Source organism: Nerophis ophidion, linkage group LG03 (genome assembly GCF_033978795.1).
Source record: "Nerophis ophidion isolate RoL-2023_Sa linkage group LG03, RoL_Noph_v1.0, whole genome shotgun sequence".
In the NCBI taxonomy this organism is placed as follows: Eukaryota; Metazoa; Chordata; class Actinopteri; order Syngnathiformes; family Syngnathidae; genus Nerophis; species Nerophis ophidion.
In genome coordinates, this window is record NC_084613.1 from 24,065,601 (window position 1) to 24,089,104 (window position 23,504).

The 23,504-nt window shown below is 40.0% G+C and overlaps 1 protein-coding gene across 2 annotated transcripts in view; it reads left to right on the plus strand.

The window, feature by feature from the left end:
- Nucleotides 1-23,504, plus strand: part of ireb2 (iron-responsive element binding protein 2) — a 33,466-nt gene that overhangs the window by 2,035 nt on the left and 7,927 nt on the right. For both annotated transcript variants that reach the window (XM_061894627.1, XM_061894626.1), the window contains exons 2-12: nt 5,842-5,928; nt 6,008-6,173; nt 6,261-6,398; nt 12,219-12,449; nt 12,514-12,583; nt 14,723-14,906; nt 16,018-16,157; nt 16,240-16,411; nt 16,932-17,032; nt 17,100-17,216; nt 17,281-17,440. In XM_061894627.1, the coding sequence (XP_061750611.1) occupies nt 5,842-5,928; nt 6,008-6,173; nt 6,261-6,398; nt 12,219-12,449; nt 12,514-12,583; nt 14,723-14,906; nt 16,018-16,157; nt 16,240-16,411; nt 16,932-17,032; nt 17,100-17,216; nt 17,281-17,440 (1,566 nt within the window). The remainder of the gene's footprint in view (nt 1-5,841; nt 5,929-6,007; nt 6,174-6,260; nt 6,399-12,218; nt 12,450-12,513; nt 12,584-14,722; nt 14,907-16,017; nt 16,158-16,239; nt 16,412-16,931; nt 17,033-17,099; nt 17,217-17,280; nt 17,441-23,504) is intronic.

A 23,504-nucleotide genomic window follows, 5' to 3' on the forward strand; every position in this document is an offset into this window, starting at 1 on the left:
GACATGCATCTGCTTTGAGTGTCGCAGGATATCCACACAATCTTGCCATCCCTGTAGTAGCATAGCGTTCATCGGTAGTGTGCGGAACAAACGACTGACCATTTCGTCGGCTTTCCCCACACCCTCGTATTTTGATCAAATTTCGTCCAATTTCTTGCCACTTTGGCATCTTTGGGCCAGTGGTGCAACTTGAATCCCTCCCTGTTAGTGTTGTTACACCCTCCGACAACACACCGACGGGGCATGATGTCTCCAAGGTTCCAGAAAATAGTCGAAAAAACGGAAAATATTTATTACCTAAGTGACGTCACGTTCTGACGTAATCGCTCCCAGAGCGATAAATAGAAAGGGGTTTAATTTGCCAAAATTCACCCATTTAGAGTTCGGAAATCGGTTAAAAAAATATATGGTCTTTTTTCTGCAACATCAAGGTATTCATTGACGCTTACATAGTTCTGGTGATAATGTTCCCCTTTAAACAAGTTGAAAAACTTATTCGGGTGTTACCATTTAGTGGTCAATTGTACAGAATATGTACTGAACTGTGCAATCTACTAATAAAAGTATCAATAAAAAAAAAAAAAACACTGAATGTTTACATTACATCTGTACAGTTTCGCACTCTTAACATGTCCGAAAAGGAGTAGGAAGAAGCAGATCTTATTTAATCATACCCATTTTCCGCCTAGAAATAATGTGTAAAACTATTGTTCATTTCCTTTTTCAATCTTTACCACAACAACAATAAATTAATGATTACATAATAATACACTACACATGAATAGATAGTTAAATTCCTGTATGGTTCACTTAAATTTCTGAATATGTGATAGATTATGTGTCATTCATCTATCACAGGGGTCGGCAACCTTTACCACTCAAAGAGCCATTTTGACCCGTTTCATAAAATAAAGAAAACAGTGGGAGCCACAAATCTCTTTTAAAATTTCAAATGAAATAACACTGCATAAAGAGTTTGTTTTTTTTTGCTTTGTGCTATGTGTAAACCAGGGGTCTCAGACACCCGGCCCGCACCTTGATAAGAAAATTTAATGTTAGTGCGGCCCGCAAGTTTTATATGACTGCCGCTTGACAGCTTTACACTTGTCAACCCTCCCAAATTTTCCGAGAGGTTGCCGAATTCTCATAGCAGCAATTCTCAAGAATATCTGCTGAATTTCACTCAGACAACTATAATAAGGGCGTGCTATGAAGGCACTGCCTTTGACGCCTTCTACAACATGTACAAACGGCTTGCCAGCCAAGCAACATGTTGTATGTGGTTTCCACAGATACACACACGACTGCAAGGCATAGTTGTTCAAAAGCCCTACAGGTCACACTGAAGGTTGTGATATAAACAACTTTAACACTCTTACTAATATGCGCCACACTGTGAACCCACACCAAACAAGAATGACAAACACATTTCTGGAGAACATCCTCACAGTAACACAACATAAACAGAACACAACAAATACCCAGAATAGAGCTGGGCGATATGGCCTTTTTTAAATATTGCAATATTTTTAGGCCATATTGCGATATACGATAAATATAACGATATTTTGTCTTGGCTTTGAATGAACACTTGATGCATATAATCACAGCAGTATGATGATTATATGTGTATACATTAAAACATTCTTCTTCATACTGCATTCATATATGCTACTTTTAAACTTTCATGCAGAGAAGGAAATCACAACTAAGTCAATTGACCAAAAGTGTATTTATTAAAGTTATTAAGCAATGGCACAAACATTCAAGTCATTTCCAAAACATAAAGTGCAAGATTGTCAGAGACATTTTAAGTGACGAATAAAAATGAGCTGCATAATAGGAAATCAAATTGTATTCGTCCTTCACTATGTGGTAGGTTTCGACGAACGTTATGAAATTCTCTTCATTCGCTAGCGAGTAACTTTTCAAATGATGCTACATATTAGCAGTAATGCTACTTTTTATGGCAACGCTTTTGCCCCACACTTGACAAATTAGTCTGTTCAACATATTCCCACTTGAAGCCGAACCACCGCCAGACGATGGATCCCCTGCTGTTTTTATTGGGAATTAAGTCTTCCTTCATTTGTTACCAGATCCGCACCTTCTTTCTCTCGTATTCCCACTCGTATGGCTACGTCAGCAGCTAACGTAGCCCAGTCTGCTACCTCTCTGTTGGGTGAGGGTGTATACGTATGTGACGTATGACGTGACAGTATGTGACGTACTGTATGTAAGAATGTGCGCCTGCTTGTCTGTGAGGAGAGACAGGAAAGAGTGAGAAGAGCCTGAAGTGTATGACCGCAGCTAAAAGCAACTGCGTGAGAACGTATAACCGAATACTACGATGTAGTCTTTTTCTATATCGCACAGAGACAAACCTGCGATATATCATATACAGGTATATCGTATATCGCCCAGCACTAACCCAGAATCCCATGCATCCCTAACTCTTCCTGGCTACATTATACACCCCTGCTAGTACCCCCCCCCCGTGCATCAGTTGAGGTGAGCGGAGCTGGGGGGCGGGGTTTGGTGCTAGCGGGGTTGTATAATGTAGCCAAGAAGAGTTAGGGATGCATGGGATTCTGGGTATTTGTTCTGTTCTGTTTATGTTGTGTTACTTTGAGGATGTTCTCCCGAAATGTGTTTGTCATTCTTGTTTGGTTTGGGTTCAAAGTGTGGCGCATATTAGTAAGAGTGTTAAAGTCGTTTATATCACAACCTTCAGTGTAACCTGTATGGCTGTTGACCAAGTATGCCTTATAATCTCGTACGTGTGATGACAGAAGCGGCAAAATCCATGCGTCCGACTGGCACGCAGATAGCATGGTGTAAAAGCGGGCGCGATGACATGATATAGAGGACGTCAAAAGCATAACCATCACGGCACGCCCTCAATATTGTAGTCTGGGTGAAAATCGGAGAATCTTAGCCCCGGGAGAGGCACCAAAATCAGGAAACCTCCCGAAATAATCTGGGGGGTCGGCGATTATGCAGCTGAGCCACATCAGAGTGGCCAAAGAGCCGCATGCGGCTCCGGAGCCGCGGGTTGCCGACCCCTGATCTATCTGGTTCAATATTTTTTTTATCGGCATTCCTCTTCCTTGTACTTTGTAAACACTTTGGGATTGAACGGTTTCTTTAACTGGATCATGTTAGTACATTGTTTGACTTTTTTGCTTAATCCATTACATAATGTAGCTACACATACTGATATGCTAAATGTTTTAAGTGTTTTGCGTACAAACAAATATTTTAGGTTCAATTGTCCCGGAGGGTTAGCTTTCTCCTCTTTTGTTGAGAACTGTTGTACATTCTTGAGTAGCAGGTTATAATTTGCATTGTGCACAATTATAGCTGTTTGCAGATGCACCACATCTATGAATATCAGTATTTTTGGTTCAATAAAAAAAAGGTCTGTATGTTCTCGATATCCATCAGTATGTATTATGCGAACTGACCGCTTTAGTAACACAGTAGTGAATAAAGTGTACTTTTGTATTTTTTTCTCCAGCTTTGTGTTGCTTCTTGTCAATATAAGTTGTAGTTACAGTATAAGTTATGTAGATCTGTAACATGTTTATTGTAAACATACATTAAGTAGAGTATGCCTAGCAAAGTTTTGCTTCTCATACAAACCCTACAGTAATCATTTTTGACAAGTCTACTTTCAGTTATGTTTTGTTGTTGTGTCAAACAGAAACTAAATAACTTCCCACTCCGGCTTTTGCCTGAGAGGCTTTTGTTTGACAGGTTTTTGCATGATTTTATTATCTGCAAATCGACCTCAACCAGTTTTGTGCTGTGGCCTCAAAAAATGCACACTTTTGTTTTTTTATACTGTGGGACTATTTCCTTGTACAGTGTCTGTTTCATTGTAAACTGCTCTCAAGCGTTTCAGCTTGATGTCTTGCTGAGACGTTAGAGTAAGACTTGCCAAAAAGACTACAGGACTTTCTTGTTCTATATTTTATCTCATGTAAAATCATCTGCATTTACCTGCTGCCTATCATTTAATCACAAAAAAGGTTGCGTTGGCCAAGCAATAATCAAATCGCTAGTTTAATAATATTAAAATCCTTTTTGTGTGATTTTCCTTCAGTCACACAACTGAAGATACTTTTTTGTGGAGCCCAAGTTATTAACATTCCGTTTTTGTGGCAAGCCTTCTGATCAAAGTTTGGTTCCATCCATCGCACACATCTTGTCATAAGAAAAAAAAAACATAGCAATTTTTTAATCGCCCATCAGTTTAATGTTTGTGTCTGATCATCTAAAGTGCAGTAATGACAGTTTGATGGTAATGGCGAGGAGCATTTTTTGCCGCTAAGCTCCACCAACTGTGAATAGATATGAACGGTTGGGTGTCATATTCATAATGTCTACCAATTTCGGTAAAGATTAAAATTTCTGGAGCCGAGTTTTTAACGTTTTGTGGCGAACCATCAGATAAAATTTTGGCACCATGCTTCACACGTATCTTATGGCGTTGGCAAAATTCCTTCGTAATATATCATCGCCTATCTGTCTAGTGTCTGTCATTTCAACCACGACGCAATCAGTCCCCAGGAGGAGTCAGTTAAAGTACGACCCTTGTTTTTGGCTTAAAAATGCCAGACGGAAACCGAGATGGCTGACTTCCTGTTTGTTTTCGGCTATGGGTTCTTGAGACTTTTACGTGTGTCCCGTGTCGATTCGTGAAACTAGTGGGAGGGACTTAAAGGTGCCGCTAAAAAGCCAAATCGTGAAAATTAGTTTTCAGGACCCCCAAAATATAACATTTTTCGCCACACCTAACACACTTACATCATTTGGGGACTTTTTGTGCATGTTCAGGGCTTCAAAAATATATTGAAACGGGGAGTCTTTTGAATCAGTTTTAAGGTGTCTATAAGACAGAGTTGGGCAAATATTTTAACTTGGGGGCCACATTGAGAGAGAAAATTTGTCTGGCGGGGCCAATGTGTATTTGTGTATAAGTGACATGTACATATTTAGTTGTACAGCATGTGTGTTGGGGTCCCTTTTTTTCAGGAAGACTAAGGTTCCAGCACCCCCCGCGGCCCCAAGAGGGACAAGCGGTAGAAAATGGATGGATGGATGTTGTAAAAATTTGCTTCCGCATCTGTTTATTTACACATACACCGATTTGCTTAAGAAAATGTATCTCTCCTTGTACAACTTTATTACTAATCTCATCTGTTTATGTTGTTTACTTCTGTTAGCGACCTAGCACAGAAGCTAATGATAGCCCATATCTGCTGCTTGCTCCGTGTGTCAAATATTTAACTACAACTCAGTTTAAAAATGCCTCTACCCATAGCCTGTGCGGTCTAAGGTACTTTGGTGTTACAGCTGGGTGGCTGAAAAGACAACTTAACAGCCGGTGGCTTTCACCGCAGTGAGCCAGTAAAAGCTCCATCTATCCCGCGGACAAGCGTAAAGATACAAACATTCATAAATAAAATGAAGGACAATTGCTTTGACATAGTAAAGGCCAACTTATTACTTTTTAAAGAATAAACAACACATTAAGTTACTACTTACAACAAAAATAATCCGAGTGCTCTCAACACTGGTTATTTAGCCATAAAACACTGACGCAATCTTAAGCAATTTGAAAATTTTTCGGATAGCAGTATTCAAACAAAAAAATACAGTGGTATCAAGTTTTGGTCCATATCACCCAGCCCCGTCAATAATATAAGATATGAAATAAAATCCAGGCTGTCAGAATTATTGCAGTATTACATAACACAGGCAAAGCGCAAAAAAAACTAAACTTACTTTTGTTGTGATGTTGATAAAAGATATGCGTTTCTTCCAACTCCACAGAGCACCCGTATCGCCATTTAATCGACAGGCTATCAGACGGAAGCCCCAAGTTCTTCAATCCGTACAAATTAAACGATCCAAGATATGGTGAGTAAAGACCCTTAGTGGTGACTTTGAGTATTGTTTTCCTGTCGGGGTTTAAATAACTGTGTTTTTCTCCCTTCAGGTAAGCTGCCTTTCTCCATCCGCGTCTTGTTGGAGGCGGCCATCCGAAGCTGCGATGGATTATACGTGAAAGAGAAAGACGTGGAGAGAATCTTGGACTGGGATCAGCAGCAAGCGAAAACCGAGGTGCCCTTCTTGCCAGCACGGGTCCTCCTGCAGGACTTCACGTGAGTATTTGTCCAGCAAAAAGTCAAATATCCACAGAGAAAATACTGCAGATTTGGGTTCAGTGCTGTTTTTTTTTTACCTATTAGTGGTATCCCTGCCATGGTTGACCTGGCCGCCATGAGGGACGTCTTGATCAAACACGGTGTGGACCCCAGCCTGGTCAACCCCAAATGCCCCACAGACCTCATCGTGGACCACTGTCTGCAGAAAGACTTCAGCAAATGGTGAGTCTCCTTGCACACATCATTTGGGGTATGATTATTTGATACTTAGATGTCAGCATAAGTAGGGATCTCCTGCTCTTTGATTTATTTATCAGGTTCTGACAAACCAATCCTTCACTAGTAGGAGCAACTATGTTTAGATAAGTGTAAATCCACTTACGTATGTCTTTTATTAGTGGTGATTAGATTCTGGAATGATATATGCTTAAAGGGGAACATTATCACAATTTCAAAAGGGTTAAAAACAATAAAAATCAGTTCCCAGTGGCTTGTTTTATTTTTCAAAGTTTTTTTCAAAATTTTATACCTCCCGAAATATCCCTAAAAAAAGCTTTAAAGTTCTTGATTTTCCCTATTTGCGATGCGACTGTCCATTTCCCTGTGACGTCATATACAAACAACATGGCGGTTACCACAGCCAGATATAGCGATATTAGCTCGGATTCAGACTCGGATTTCAGCGGCTTAAGCGATTCAACAGATTACGCATGTATGGAAACAGATGGTCGGAGTATGTAGGCAGATAGCGAAAACGAAATTGAAGAAGAAATTAAAGTTATTGAGCGAATAGCTATTGACGCTATTTGGCCATAAAATGGGTGTACCTAATGAAGTGGCCCATAGCATGGCTGCCTTCTTAGCATCGCCGGTAAAATGTGCAGACCAAACGATCAGGACTTTCGCATCTTGTGACACTGGAGCAACTTAAATCCGTCGGTTGGTAAGTGTTTGTTTCGCATTAAATGTGGGTATCTAGTTTCAAATGTACATACAGCTAGCGTAAATAGCATTTTAGCATCGATTAGCATAGCATGTTAGCATCGATTAGCTGGCAGTCATGCTGCGACCAAATATGTCTGATTAGCACATAAGTCAACAACATCAACAAAACTCACCTTTGTGATTTCGTTGACTTAATCGTTGCAAATGCATCTGCAGGTTATTCATACATCTCTGTGCCATGTCTGTCTTAGCATCGCCGGTCAAATGTGAGGACACTCTGGCAAATTCAATGGGGGTCTGGCGGCAGATTTCTTGCCAGTGGTGCAACTTGAATCCCTCCCTATTAGTATTGTTACACCTTCCGACAACACACCGACGAGGCATGATGTCTCCAAGGTTCCAAAAAATAGTCGAAAAAACAGAAAATAACAGAGCTGAGACCCGGTGTTTGTAATGTGAAAATGAAAATGGCGGGTGTATTACCTCGGTGACGTCACGTTCTGACGTTATCGCTAAAAGCCCGATAAACAGAAAGGCGTTTAATTTGCCAAAATTCACCCATTTATAGTTCGGAAATCGGTTAAAAAATACATGGTCTTTTTTCTGCACCATCAAGGTATATATTGACGCTTGCATAGGTTTGGTGATAATGTTCCCCTTTAAGGAGCAACAGTTTGAATAAAAATCGTTTATTAATGCATTTTAATTTATGTATATTGAAGCAGTTTTAAACTAATTTTAATTAATCACTTGTAACTTTTAAAAACTGTGCATTTGTAAAAAGAAACTGTTGAATTAATTCCCATTACATTTATTAAATAATGAAATTGTGTGCAAAACTGGTATTAACTCAATGACGACAACCTTCTTCTTTGTAGAAGTATATTTTACTCAATGTAAATTCAAGGAACACAATAAAAAAACTGGCCACCACCGTTTAAACCGACTTCCAACCGGAGCCCGCGCATAGAGCAATGCATGCTGAGAGGTACCTTAAATACACTAAAAGAGTGACTGAACCGTAAGTACCATAAAAATGTGCAATGCAAAAACAGAATATTTGCAATCTCCCACTTTCCTTTTTCCCTTTTTTTTTCTTTTTTTGAACAAAAAGTCACAGTCTGTTATTAATGTCCATAAGTATAAAAATGTAAGACCGTAGTGACTAACAAAAAAATCCTATACAAAAAAAGAACTGTCCACAAAAGAATAGTCTCTATTCCAGTTTCCACTCTCCAACACTGAGTGCCATTAGGAGCTAAAGTGCGGATGCACCTCGTTTTGTCAAACAGTCAGCTAGCTGCTCTACTGTAGGTGCCCAGAGTATCCGTTGGATTATTTTACTCTGAAGAAGTTCTTTGATGCCCCTTATTTCAAGTCAGAGCTTTTTCTCAGTCACTGACTTAGTAGACTTGATGGCGTCGGCAAGGGAGTGGTTATCAGTGACACACACTATTGGTAAGACATGCTGTGATACTTTCCCTGTGGTAAGTTCTGCATGAAGGTCAGATAAATAAATGGCAGTGTCAACAGCATCTGCAAGAGCAAGAGTTTCTCCAGCAAGAGTGCTTCGTACTACTCTCCTGATCTTTTTTGACTGCCAATACACAGATGAGAATCTTCCTTCCTCACCCATCAGCAGAATGAGATGTCCCCCTTGAGTGCCTCCATCTGGAAGGTTTCCCAGTGAAGCATCACAGAACGCTACTAGCTTTAGAGAGTCTTTTCCCAAGTTCTGAAACTTCAGTGTCACTTGTTCTGATTTTAATGTTCTCATTACCTTGTTTGTGTCATGTAAAGTCTGCACAGTAGCATGTTTTATGTTAGCTGCAACCCACAGAAGTGGACCTATTTTTGATCTCAGGTCATCAATTTCACTTTCAGTCAAAAGAGCTTCCCGTCTCATGGCTCTGGAGATGTCTATTTGAATTGGCTGGAGATTATGTATGTAATTTTCCTGATGCATACATGTCACTCCATTTGCAGTGACATACTCCATGCCAACATGGCAAAAACTGTCATTTTCTTCTCTGCCCACTTAAAAGACAAATTGCAGGTGAGGGATTACTGTTACGAAAATCTGTGAACCACTCCCAGATGAAATCATCGACAAGCAAGCACCCCAGACACGATACAATTTTTATCCAACCAATAAAATATAGCAGGGTCAACTTGTGACATCTTTCCTCCAGTTTGCTACATTGTTTTTTTAACGTTATTGTACCAATACAGTGATGCATCATTTAGTCCAGAAACACATTTGTTTAGCTTCCATAGAGTTCCCTCACTTTTAGCTTCAGGTGGTGGACGAACATAGATGTCTCGGGATAACTCATTTCCTTGAAGGAATGCTGACTTAATGTCCATAGGGTGAGGTGTCCATTGGTTTTGACATATCACAGACATGAGTAGTCTAAGAGACTCTGAGGCACATCTTGGCGAGTCTTTTGGGAGATCTTTTGTGGTTAGCTCTTCAAATCCTCTCGCCACGAGCCTTGCTTTTGGAACTATGCCGTCTGGTGTGTCTTTAAGTGTGCACACCCATCTTGTGGAAATGAATTTTTGTCCCATGTTTTTTACTTCATCAAAAACACTGTGTTTCTCCCAGTTACGGATTTCAGTAAGTTTAACTGATTCAAACGACACATCCTATGTACCAAGTACATCCTCGTGATCAGATGGCTGTTCCACCCTGTCCAATGACTGAATCTGCAGTGTGTCAACCTGTGAAAGGTCAGCTGACTTTTTTGTGCCAGTGAGGCTAACTGGCTCTGTGCACTCCAGATTGTACCAGTCCTTGTGTTTTCCAGTTGCCTTTCCCGCTCGACCTAGCACTTTTGCTGTGTGTGAAATTCCAGTGTCTCTTTCCACATACTTAATGAATCGTCCTGACTTTAGATTAATACTTTGGTCCGTTCTTATATAGGAGGTTGTCTGTCGGATGGATCTTTATCATGCTCATTGCTGTCTCTGTCATTATTAGATTCCCCTTCCGCATTTTCTGTGTCAGGCACACTGTCTACATCACTAGATACAGTATCGGGTAGATCTTTAACATGTTCAATGTCACATTCTGCTGCATTAAGTTCTGTCTGGCTTTCTTGTCTGTCACGAGACGTGTCAGTGAATTGATCTGTGTCCTTGCGCAGTCTACAGCGATGCACCCGGACATAGGAGCCTCCATGTCTAACAAATATTACCACCCCGTCTTGTCCAATTACCACCCCAGACCCTTTCCATTCATTGCAGTCCATTCTTTTGTAGTACAATTTATCTCCAGTTTTGTAGTGTTCATCTGTGCTCCAAAGCTGTGTGCGCAGAGCTCTCTTGATTCTCTCAGAGCACTCTGCCTCAGTAAATGGTGTCCTTGCGTCATGAATAGCTGAAATGTGATGTCCTACCCATTTACTCATGGTAGTGCCCTCCAGGGCAGGCGGTTTATCAGCCAGCACAGAGGACAGGTTCAGGTTTTGTCCAAACACTAGCTGGTATGGACTAAATCCATGCAGATTGTGCATTGTATTCTTCGCCATCAAGGCCCAATCTAGGGCTGCTTTCCAGTCACAAACACTGTATTTCTTCACTTTTACCAAGATCTCTGTAAGGGTCTGGTTATGTCTTTCCATCAATCCATTACTCCATGGACTGTAGGCAGCAGTGGTTTTCACTTCAATGTTAAAGTTCTCAGCCATGTCTCTCATTTCCTCATTATTGAATTCACCTCCATTGTCACAAAAAAATCTTAGACGGGGCTCCATACACACTCACCCAGGAATGAATAAAGTGCCTCACAATTTCACTAGATTTTTTTGTGGTCACAATGTTACCAGCACTGAACCTGGTCAAGTGATCAATCATGTTGAGGTACCACACATTTGGTTCTAGCTCAGTAGATCCTACTCAGTGGCCTAGTGGTTAAAGTGTCCGCCCCAACATTGGTAGGTCGTGAGTTCAAATCCCGGACGAGTCATACCAAAGACTATAAAAATGGGACCCATTTCCTCCCTGCTTGGCACTCAGCATTAAGGGTTGGAATCGGGGGTTGAATCACCATAAATGATTCCTGGGCGCGGCACCGCTGCTGCCCACCGCTGCTGCCCACCGCTGCTGCCCACCTCCCAGAGGGTGATCAAGGGTGATGGGTCAAATGCAGAGAATAATTTTGCCATTTATTTATTTAAAAATAATTTATTTCAACACACCACTAGTGGCGATTGTGTTGACCTATAATCATGCATTTCCATATAACATCAAATAATCAGTGGAATTATAGATGTTACTATATAATTAAATACATTAGAGATGCACAATATGTGTATTTTTAAGCCGTTAACTTCAAGCCTCTAAAGACCGATACAATTTTTTTTTAATGTCTATTATTTTTAAATGTAGATTTAATGAAGTTTGTGTACACCTTTCTTTGCAGCTGGTATTGGGGTAGCATCTTTAGCATTGTAGGCGTCTTTTTTTTTACTTTTCAAAACACAGTTGTAGCCATGCTGGCATTTCAGATGGCTGATATTATTTGATGTGTTTTGGAGCGAGATGTGTTTTTTTCCTGTCTCGTGGGATGTTTGCAGAACATCAATCTTCAATCAAAGTTTCAGATAGCAAATAGCATGTGCAATCTTTTTCTCACACGATTTGTTGACAATTAGGTCAGGGTGAGTTTTACAAGAGGCCATTTACAGCACAAGCAAGCGAAAAACATGCTTGATTTGCTCGCACTAACCCAACTACAGCACACCATGGATAATATCGCCTTATTGTTTGTTTTTCAATCAGTTATTGTAGTTTTTTTAAATGTTATCAAGTTTATTAATTTGATGTCATAGTGCTTTGTATCAGTCCGAAGGTTATCGTGCACCCCAGACATTGTTTAGATTAGAACAACATGTAGTTTACTTTTAAAAATGAGTGTGAAGACGCAAAATATAAAATGAAGAAAATCCTAGAAAACTTCAACAATCTCTGATGTGTTGGAATGGCAACAAAATCAAAAATGAATGCAAATGTGTCATATTTATCTGGATTACACTTAGTCTTTTTAGCTATAAATGTGGTACATATCTGTCATTTTGTCCATTTCGCCCACAGTGCCATACAGAACGCGCCTAACCCTGGTGGAGGGGAAGGCCCTTCCCGTCCGCCCCCTTCATCAAAGCCTCTTCCCAGAGGAGCTTCACATTGTGGAGGCCAACAGGGCTCCTGTAGCAAAGCAGCTTGCAGTGACCCTCCGTCCTCTGCGGGGGGACCAACTCATACCTCGGTGCAGCAGATCGAGAACACGCCTCTGCTCTGCCCCTTCCACCTGAAACCAGTTTCTGAGTGAGCCGACTTGACTGTGGCGTCTCGTCAGTTGGGTCACCGATTAAAACCGTGTTTTTTGCAGAGCCGAAACCGCTGTGAAGAATCAAGAAATGGAGCTGATCAGGAATAAAGAAAGACTCCAGTTCTTTAAGGTGCCATTTATAAATATCACCGTTCAGAAAAATAAATTCATCTTACGTTCAGGGATAGGTACGGAATTTGGTACTTTTATGACTACTGACCAAATTCCGTTGGTACCACTGAGTACCACTTCACGTAAAATTGAATGGTACCATATTTACATACTTTTGTTGCAAGTGACATCACGTCCGGTTGCAGACTTTGCACTGCCTCAAACACTTCTTGGGCAAACGAGCGCTCTGTTTCTAGTTAATGTTTTAATTTTCCATACTAATAGAGTAAACAATAGGGCTTCACTTTTCAAAATGTGCTAACTTGATGCTAATTAGGGCTGTGAATCTTTGGGTGTCCCACGATTCCATTCAATATCGATTCTTGGGGTCACGATTCGATAATATATTGATTTTTTTCGATTCGATTCGATTCTCGATTCAAAAACGATATTTTTCCGATTCAAAACTATTCTATATCCATTCAATACATAGGATTTCAGCAGGATCTACCCCAGTCTGCTGACATGCTGGCAGAGTAGTAGATTTTTTTTAAAAAGCTTTAATGATTGTAAAGGACAATGTTTTATCAACTGATTGCAGTAATGTAAATTAGTTTTAACTATTAAATGAACCAAAAATATGACTTATTTTATCTTTGTGAAAACATTGGACACAGTGTGTTGTCAAGCTTATGAGATGCGATGCAAGTGTAAGCCACTGTGACACTATTGTTCTTTTTCATTATTCTTATAAATGTCTAATGATAATGTCAGTGAAGGGTTTTTAATCACTGCTATGCTGAAAGTATAACTAATATTGATACTGTTGTTGATAATATTCATTTTTGTTTCATTACTTTTGGTTTGTTCTGTGTCGTGTTTGTCTCCTCTCAATTGCTCTGTTTATTGCAGTTCTGAGTGTTGCTGGGTCAGGTTTGGTTTTGGAATTGGATTGCATTGTTATGGTATTGCTGTGTAGTGGTTTGTTGGATTGATTTAAAAAAAAAAAAAAAAATCTATTTTAAAAAAATGAGAATCGATTCTGAATCGTACAACGTAAACAATTCAATTCGTTTTCGAATCGATTTTTTTTCCACACCCCTAATGCTAATACATTGGATATGCTATGTACATGCTATTGATTAGGCGATTTAAAACTCCTCCAAATTTGTTAATGGAAACTATAACTAAGATGCATGTTACAATCATACAGCTAGTATGTAATAAGTACAATACTCTCATTACAAACACTTGTCGGACTAAACAAAAGACAATACTTGCACATTCAACTTAATGGTAAAGACTACTTCCGGACTACGGCAAATCACTAAAATTAATGTATACTGTATTTTCCAGAGGATAAGTCGTTCCGGAGAATAAGTCGCACCTGCCGAAAATGCATAATAAAGAAGGAAAAAACATTTTTAAGTCGGACAGGAGTATAAGTCGCATTTTTGGGGGAAATTTATTTGATATAACCTAACACTAAGAATAGACATTTGAAAAGCAATTTAAAATAAATAAAGAATAGTGAACAACAGGCTGAATAAGTGTACGTTATATGACGCATAAATAACCAACTGAGAAGGTGCCTGGTATGTTAACGTAACATATTATGGTAAGAGTCATTCAAATAACTATAACATATACAACATGCTATACGTTTACCAAACAATCTGTCACTCCTAATTGCTAAATCCCATGAAATCTTATAGGTCTAGTCTCTTACGTGAATGAGCTAAATAATATTATTTGATATTTTACGGTAATGTGTTAATAATTTCACACATAAGTCGCTCCTGAGTATAAGTCGCACTCCTGGCCAAACTGAAAAAAACTGCGACTTATAGTCCGAAAAATACGGTACTTGTGATTCAAAAGTGTAAGAAAACAAGACATAACTGCTGTAAAGCACAGTTATCAGTTCATTGTCAAATATTACATATAAATGGATTAGATTTTATTATTAAACAAATTAACATGTATAACCACATGAACACACACACACACACACACACAAAAAAAAAACTCAAAATGGGTAATGTTGTGTACTGGTATCGATTCCCAGGTACCGAGAATTGGTCCAGTATCTGTTCAAGTGTACGGAGTACCCATCTTTACTTACATAACATATGTCTGTGTTTTTTTCCCCCCACAGTGGTGCTCTAAAGCCTTCAAAAATGTCAATGTTGTTCCTCCTGACGTCGGCGCTGTACACCAAGTCAATCTAGAGTATCTTTCCCGAGTCATCCAGGTCCGCGGAGGTTTGATTTACCCTGACAGCGTGTTGGGCACCGACTCTCACACCACAATGATCAATGGCCTAGGCATCTTGGGCTGGGGTAATAAAAACAAAACTTTCTTCTGATCATTTTGTCAAACTGTAATATTTTATATATTTACCTGTGTGTGTGTGTGTGTGTGTGTTTGTGTGTATATATATATATATATATATGTGCAATTTAAAATTAGTAATATACAATTGAATTTTTTTTATTGATTAGTAGACAGAAATAAAACATTTTAATTATAATTGATTTGTACTATAATGGTACTATATTTATATCAATCATATTATAGTAACACATTTGAATTCCGCATGATCATGTCTGAGCATTAACATCATACTTATTTCATATTTCTTATATTGTCCTACTGTACTATATCACTAATGTTTCGATATTGCGATAACATTTCCTATATTTACTTATATATATTATTTAAAATGTTAATATTGCATTTTTTGTTATTAATTGGTAGCCAAAGAGATAACAAATTAAGGTTTTTAAAATGTTTTTCATGATGGTACTGATGCTGGACTATTATAATTAATTTGTACAATTGAAAGTTTCTTGATAATACTGGTAAATTATTGCACTATGATGATATAAAGTCCTATTATAAATCATACAATAGTGTAATACAGATTTTAATTCGGTATTGTAATATCTGGAAACACGCTCAAATCATAATTATCTTTTAATATTTTTATATTGTCATAGTTTACTATAGTAACAATAATGTTTCAATATTGTGATAACATTTCATATAAATGACCTTATAATTATACGATTGCAATTTTTGTTATTAATTGGTAGACATTGGAATAAAAATGTTGATTTGTAGAAGAAAAAAAAAAATTTCTGATTTGTACAAATACATTTTTCTTGATAATTAGGCTCCAGCACCCCCGCAACCCAGAAGGGGACAAGCAGTTGAAAATGGAAGGATGGATGGATATTCGTTATCTCACTTTGATGATACAATAATTATATTATGAATCATATAATTTTATAAAAGGCATTTGAATTAAGTATCATAATGTCTGGAAACACGTTAAAATAATACCTATTGTATATTTTTGGTTATTGTGAATGTGTATTTGGAGATTATTCTCTCTAAAAAAGCCCACTGTTCGCAGTTGATTAATGGCGGTGCTTCCTTCCCTGCCAGGTGTGGGTGGAATCGAGTCAGAAGCGGTGATGTTGGGCCAGCCAGTGTCTCTTACCCTCCCCCAGGTGGTGGGCTGCAAACTTGTGGGCTCCATCAACCCCCTGACCACCTCCATAGACGTGGTCCTCGGCATCACGAAGGTCGCCACGACTCCCACTTTCTTGTTGGTCGTCATAGCGATACACGTGTCTCATCCTGTATTATTTCCTGGTGTGTGTGCAGCACTTGCGTCAAGCCGGCATCGCTGGGAAGTTTGTAGAGTTTTTCGGTCCCGGCGTGTCACAGCTCTCAGCTCCCGACAGAACCACCATCGCCAACATGTGCCCTGAGTACAATGCCACCGTCAGCTTCTTCCCCGTGGACAGGGTCACCATTCAGCACTTTAAAAAGACGCGTAAATATTTCATCATCTTTTACTATTTATACTCTCTCTGGGTCTATAAATCAATTCATTTTTTGACAAATTAAAATGAGCTCGCGACAAATGTTCATCTCCGTATGTAGGTTTATTCGTCTCTCTTTCAAGGAGGGTTCACTCTATGCATCGAATAATCCTTTGTCACTCAACCAATCTTTTTATTGATAAAGTATAGAGCTCAACCATTGCATAGTTAGATTTTTTGCTTATATCTGCTTTTTGCAGTAATATATAGGCCCCTTCTGTATTCAAATAGTGCACGCACTGCTTGCTGTACAACAGACCGAGCTTGGTTGACCACTACTGGTTTCCACTTCCGGGAAAAAAAACACTTGTCGGAATACGAGCAATTATAATTACATTAGTGATTCATTTAAGTGCAAAATATAGCTGACAATGATATCATTTATCGGCAATAACTTGTAAGGTAATATATCGTCCAGCAAAATGAAGTATCGGCCCATGAATTAATATTGTGTCATCAATTCTTTTGCAGACTTTTCCCAAGAAAAGCTTGAGTTACTGGAGTCCTATCTGAAGGCTGTAAAGCTATTCAGAACGTATGAGGACCCCGCAGAAGACCCCCAGTTTTCTGAGGTAGTGTAAACATAAATTTGAAAGCGACGCTTCAGCGCCATTAAGGTTAAACTTTACTTCTGCACAGGTGATTGAAATCAACATGAGCTCCATGGTGCCGTACGTCAGTGGGCCCAAGAGGCCGCAGGACCGCATGGCCGTCTGCAGCATGAAAGAAGGATTTCAGAGTTGTCTGGATGAAAAGGTATATATCTCCTCCCATCCTGATAAGGGTAGAACTTGACTTTGTACCTCTACTTTCTCTTCAGGTGGGGCCTAAGGGATTCAATATCTCCAAGGACAAGCAGCACATCCAGGTTCCCTTCCTGCACGGGGGCCAGGAGTACCAACTCGCCCACGGCTCGGTGGTCATCGCTGCTGTGATCAGCTGCACCAACAACTGCAACCCCTCTGTAATGCTGACGGCAGGTAAGAGGATTTCAATTAACAACTGAAATAGACTCTAACGTATTGTCTGTACCTCAAATAGTGACCAAAGGGCAAGGGAGAACACCTGTTGCCAATCTGCCTTTTGCCATTAGTCTATTTGGGTTCTGTTTTTTTTCCAAACTTTTTGGTCAAATTCCATTGAAACTTGCTCAGAATGTCATATGCACAGTAGTAATCAAAGTTTGACAAAGGTTCCATGCACTAAATCAGATGAAATTAGTCAAGTTTTTTTCAATCGTTTAGTTTGTTCTATGTTCACACATGGATGTGGAGTCCCAGTTTACATACTCTATCCCTAATTCGACTTTAGGCCATACACTTTGTGCCTTTTTTACACTAGGGGGGCATTGTGGTCATTGCAACTTGTTTAGTTCGTGGGAATGTCAGTAGAGGAAGAAAGTGCTATATGCTAATTAATTGACATAAAGCTAGTGAGTATCAGTCAATGGCAGGAACTCTCGGTTCTAACGAAAAACTAACTTTCTACTGTTACCGGTATTTGGTGTTGTTGGTACTAGGGCTGGGTGATAAGGCCTTTTTTAATATCTCGATATTTTTAGGCCATATCGCGATTCACGATATATATCTCGATATTTTGCCTTAGCCTTGCATTAACACTTGATACATATAATCACAGCAGTATGATGATTCTATGTTCCTACATTAAAAAATTATTGTTCATACTGCATTAATATATGTTCATTTTAAACTTTCATGCAGCGAGGGAAATCTCAACTAATTCAATTGACCAAAACTGTATTTATTAAACAGGTATTAAGCAGTGGCACAAACATTCATGTCATTTCCAAAACAGAAAGTGCAAGATTGTCAGAGTCATTTTAAAACAAGCTGTTAGTGCACTTTTGTGCATGATGTCACTAAGATGACATATCAATACAACACTAAATTAAAATGTACTTTTTTTACAGAACGCCACAACAATAGTTAAAACAAATAAAATGCACTTTTGTGCATGATTTCACACGAAATATTTTGATAACTGTCAAATGAAAATGAATTGCATAATAGGAAATCAAATAGTGTTCGTCCTTCGGTATGTGGTAGTCAGAGGTGGGTAGTAACGCGCTACATCTACTTGAGTAACTTTTGGGATAAATTGTACTTCCAAGAGTAGTTTTTATGCAACGTACTTTTACTTTTACTTGAGTATATTTATAGAGAAGAAACGCTACTTTTACTCCGCTCCATTTATCTACAATCAGCTCGTTACTCGCTACTTTTTTTTATCGATCTGTTAATGCACGCTTTGTTTGTTTTGATTTTGTCAGACACGCATTCAAAGTAGGAACCACGCATGCCTGCGTTTCACCAATCAAATGCAGTCACTGGTGACTTTGGACCAATCAAACAAAACCAGGTGGTCACGTGACCGTCACACGTCGAATCCGACCCAAAAAAGTTGAAAAACTTATTGGGGTGTTACCATTTAGTGGTCAATTGTACGGAATATGTACTGTACTGTGCAATCTACTAATAAAAGTTTCAATCAATCAAAAGTGTAAAGGAAAAAAGACACATTTTATTTCAACCGTACTTCCCGTCAAAAGCCTAAAGACTGATCGCACAGTTCCTGTTTTCACAATAAAAGTGCCGCTCCATCTTGCCTGCGCTAACAAAATAAGAGTCTCCGAAAGCCAGAGCATACAAGCTAGCAAGCTACGGAGTTTGCCGCCAATGTATTTCTTGTAAAGTGTATAAAAACGAATATGGAGGCTGGACAAATAAGATGCCAAAAACCAACGACTTTCATGTGGTATTAGACAGAAAAGAGGAACTTTTTTTCTCCTCCATTTGAAAATGTGGGCATTATCAGCACTATACTGTCTGATTCCAATCAATATGAGTCATCAGAATCAGGAAATACACCAACTTATATTCTTTTCTTCATAAAAGATAGGAATCTATATGTTAAACATGCATGTATATTCATTAAAACACCTTTAACATGTCAACAAAAACGGCAAAATAAATAACTATAAATTATATACTGTATATATATATATATTTTTTTTTTATATATATATATATATATATATATATATATATATATCCATCCATCCATCCATCATCTTCCGCTTATCCGAGGTCGGGTCGCGGGGGCAACAGCCTAAGCAGGGAAACCCAGACTTCCCTCTCCCCAGCCACTTCGTCTAGCTCTTCCCGGGGGATCCCGAGGCGTTCCCAGGCCAGCCGGGAGACATAGTCTTCCCAACGTGTCCTGGGTCTTCCCCGTGGCCTCCTACCGGTTGGACGTGCCCTAAACACCTCCCTAGGGAGGCGTTCGGGTGGCATCCTGACCAGATGCCCGAACCACCTCATCTGGCTCCTCTCGATGTGAAGGAGCAGCGGCTTTACTTTGAGTTCCTCCCGGATGGCAGAGCTTCTCACCCTATCTCTAAGGGAGAGCCCCGCCACACGGCGGAGGAAACTCATTTCGGCCGCTTGTACCCGTGATTTTATCCTTTCGGTCATGACCCAAAGCTCATGACCATAGGTGAGGATGGGAACGTAGATCGACCGGTAAATTGAGAGCTTTACCTTCCGGCTCAGCTCCTTCTTCACCACAACGGACCGGTACAACGTCTGCATTACTGAAGACGCCGCACCGATCCGCCTGTCGATCTCACGATCCACTCTTCCCTCACTCGTGAACAAGACTCCTAGGTACTTGAACTCCTCCACTTGGGGCATGGTCTCCTCCCCAATCCGGAGATGGCACTCCACCCTTTTCCGGGCGAGAACCATGGACTCGGACTTGGAGGTGCTGATTCTCATTCCGGTCGCTTCACACTCGGCTGCAAAACGATCCAGCGAGAGCTGAAGATCCCGGTCAGATGAAGCCATCAGGACCACATCATCTGCAAAAAGCAGAGACCTAATCCTGCGGTTACCAAACCGGAACCCCTCAACGCCTTGACTGCGCCTAGAAATTCTGTCCATAAAAGTTATTAACAGAATCGGTGACAAAGGACAGCCTTGGCGGAGTCCAACCCTCACTGGAAATGTGTTCGACTTACTGCCGGCAATGCGGACCAAGCTCTGGCACTGATCGTACAGGGAACGGACCGCCACAATAAGACAGTCCGATACCCCATACTCTCTGAGCACTCCCCACAGGACTTCCCGAGGGACACGGTCGAATGCCTTCTCCAAGTCCACAAAGCACATGTAGACTGGTTGGGCAAACTCCCATGCACCCTCAAGAACCCTGCCGAGAGTGTAGAGCTGGTCCACAGTTCCACGACCAGGACGAAAACCACACTGTTCCTCCTGAATCCGAGGTTCGACTATCCGACGTAGCCTCCTCTCCAGTACACCTGAATAAACCTTACCGGGAAGGCTGAGGAGTGTGATCCCACGATAGTTGGAACACACCCTCCGGTCCCCCTTCTTAAAGAGAGGAACCACCACCCCGGTCTGCCAATCCAGAGGTACCGCCCCCGATGTCCACGCGATGCTGCAAAGTCTTGTCAACCAAGACAGCCCCACAGCATCCAGAGCCTTAAGGAACTCCGGGCGGATCTCGTCCACCCCTGGGGCCTTGCCATCGAGGAGCTTTTTAACTACCTCAGCGACCTCAGCCCCAGAAATAGGAGAGACCACCACAGATTCCCCAGGCACTGCTTCCTCGTAGGAAGACGTGTTGGTGGGATTGAGGAGGTCTTCGAAGTATTCCTTCCACCTATCCACAACATCCGCAGTCGAGGTCAGCAGAACACCATCCGCACCATACACGGTGTTGATAGTGCACTGCTTCCCCTTCCTGATGCGGCGGACGGTGGTCCAGAATCGCTTCGAAGCCGTCCGGAAGTCGTTTTCCATGGCTTCCCCGAACTCTTCCCATGTCCGAGTTTTTGCCTCCGCGACCGCTGAAGCTGCACACCGCTTGGCCTGTCGGTACCTGTCCACTGCCTCCGGAGTCCTATGAGCCAAAAGGACCCGATATATATATATATATATATATATTTTTTTTTTTAATATATATATATATATATATATATATATATATGATATGTGTGTGTATGTATATATGAGGTAGATCACCTTGACTTGGTCATTTATTAAGTAATTGATTAACGTTGAAAAACTTATGGGGGTGTTACCATTTAGTGGTCAATTGTACGGAATATGTACTGTACTGTGCAATCTACTAATAAAAGTTTCAATCAATCAATCAAAAGTGTAAAGGAAAAAAGACACATTTTATTTCAATCGTACTTCCCGTCAAAAGCCTAAAGACTGATCGCACAGTTCCTGTCTTCACAATAAAAGTGCCACTCCGTCTTGCCTGCGCTAACAAAATAAGAGTCTCCGAAAGCCAGTGCAAACAAGCGAGCAAGCTACGGAGTTTGCCGCGAATGTATTTCTTGTAAAGTGTATAAAAACGAATATGGAGGCTGGACAAATAAGATGCCAAAAACCAACGACTTTCATGTGGTATTAGACAGAAAAGAGGAACTTTTTTTCTCCTCCATTTGAAAATGTGGACATTATCAGCACTATACTGTCTGATTTCAATCAATACGAGTCATCAGAATCAGGAAATACACCAACTTATATTCTTGTCTTCATAAAAGATAGGAATCTATATGTTAAACATGCATGTATATTCATTAAAACACCTTTAACATGTCAACAAAAACAGCAAAATAAATAACTATATATATATATTTTTTTAAATATATATATATATATATATATATATATATATATATGATATGTGTGTGTATGTATATATGAGGTAGATCACCTTGACTTGGTCATTTATTAAGTAATTGATTAACGTTGAAAAACTTATGGGGGTGTTACCATTTAGTGGTCAATCGTACGGAATATGTACTGTACTGTGCAATCTACTAATACAGGTTTCAATCAATCAATCAATCAATCAATCAATCAATCGATGAATGCCTACTGAGCCTATGGTGCTGTTAAGTTATTGTGGCTCAATCTTCCTTAATTTTTTTATTGTAATGTATTATTATTTAATATATATTATTGTATTAGTTGCTTAAGAGATATTCCTGGCTATGAATTTGCTCATTGCTGTTTTTATGTTTTTGAGCATTATTTGTTGCTGTAATCATTAAACAAACAGGTTACTCATCAGTTACTCAGTACTTGAGTAGTTTTTTCACAACATACTTTTTACTTTTACACGGCGTGGCGCGGTGGGAGAGTGGCCGTGCGCAACCCGAGGGTCCCTGGTTCAAATCCCACCTAGTACCAACCTCGTCACGTCCGTTGTGTCCTGAGCAAGACACTTCATCCTTGCTCCTGATGGGTGCTGGTTGGCGCCTCGCATGGCAGCTCCCTCCATCAGTGTGTGAATGTGTGTGTGAATGGGTAAATGTGGAAGTAGTGTCAAAGCGCTTTGAGTACCTTGAAGGTAGAAAAGCGCTATTCAAGTACAACCCATTTATCATTTATTTATTTACTTTTACTCAAGTAAATATTTGGGTGACTATTCCTTACTTTTACTTGAGTAACAAATCTCTAAAGTAACGGTACTCTTACTTGAGTACAATTTCTGGCTACTCTACCCACCTCTGGTGGTAGTTTACTGCGGACATTATCTCCTTTTGTTGTTGACTATTTTTTTCATACAGTGTTGATCTGGAAATGTTTACCTCCGCATTTTGATGGTGTGGCACCGAATGGAGTTGTTGATATGCGGAATAAGCACTCTTCATTTTCTAGCTGGTGACTTTTCAAATGATGCTACATATGTACGTATAAGACGTATGTAAGACGGTGCACCTGCTGTCTGTGAGAAGGAAAGACAAAAAAGAGTGGGTAGAGCCTGCAGTGTAATGACAGCAGCTAAAAGTAACGGCGTCAGAACGTATACTCGAATATAACGATATAGAAATGTTCTATATCGCACAGAGACAAACCTGCGATATATCGCCCAGCCCTAGTTGGTACTGTCAAATGTGTTTAAATGACATCTGCCTTGGTTTTTATAGTTATTGTGATCATCAGGGACATAGAAAAAGGTTGATATTGTGGTGTATTGCTT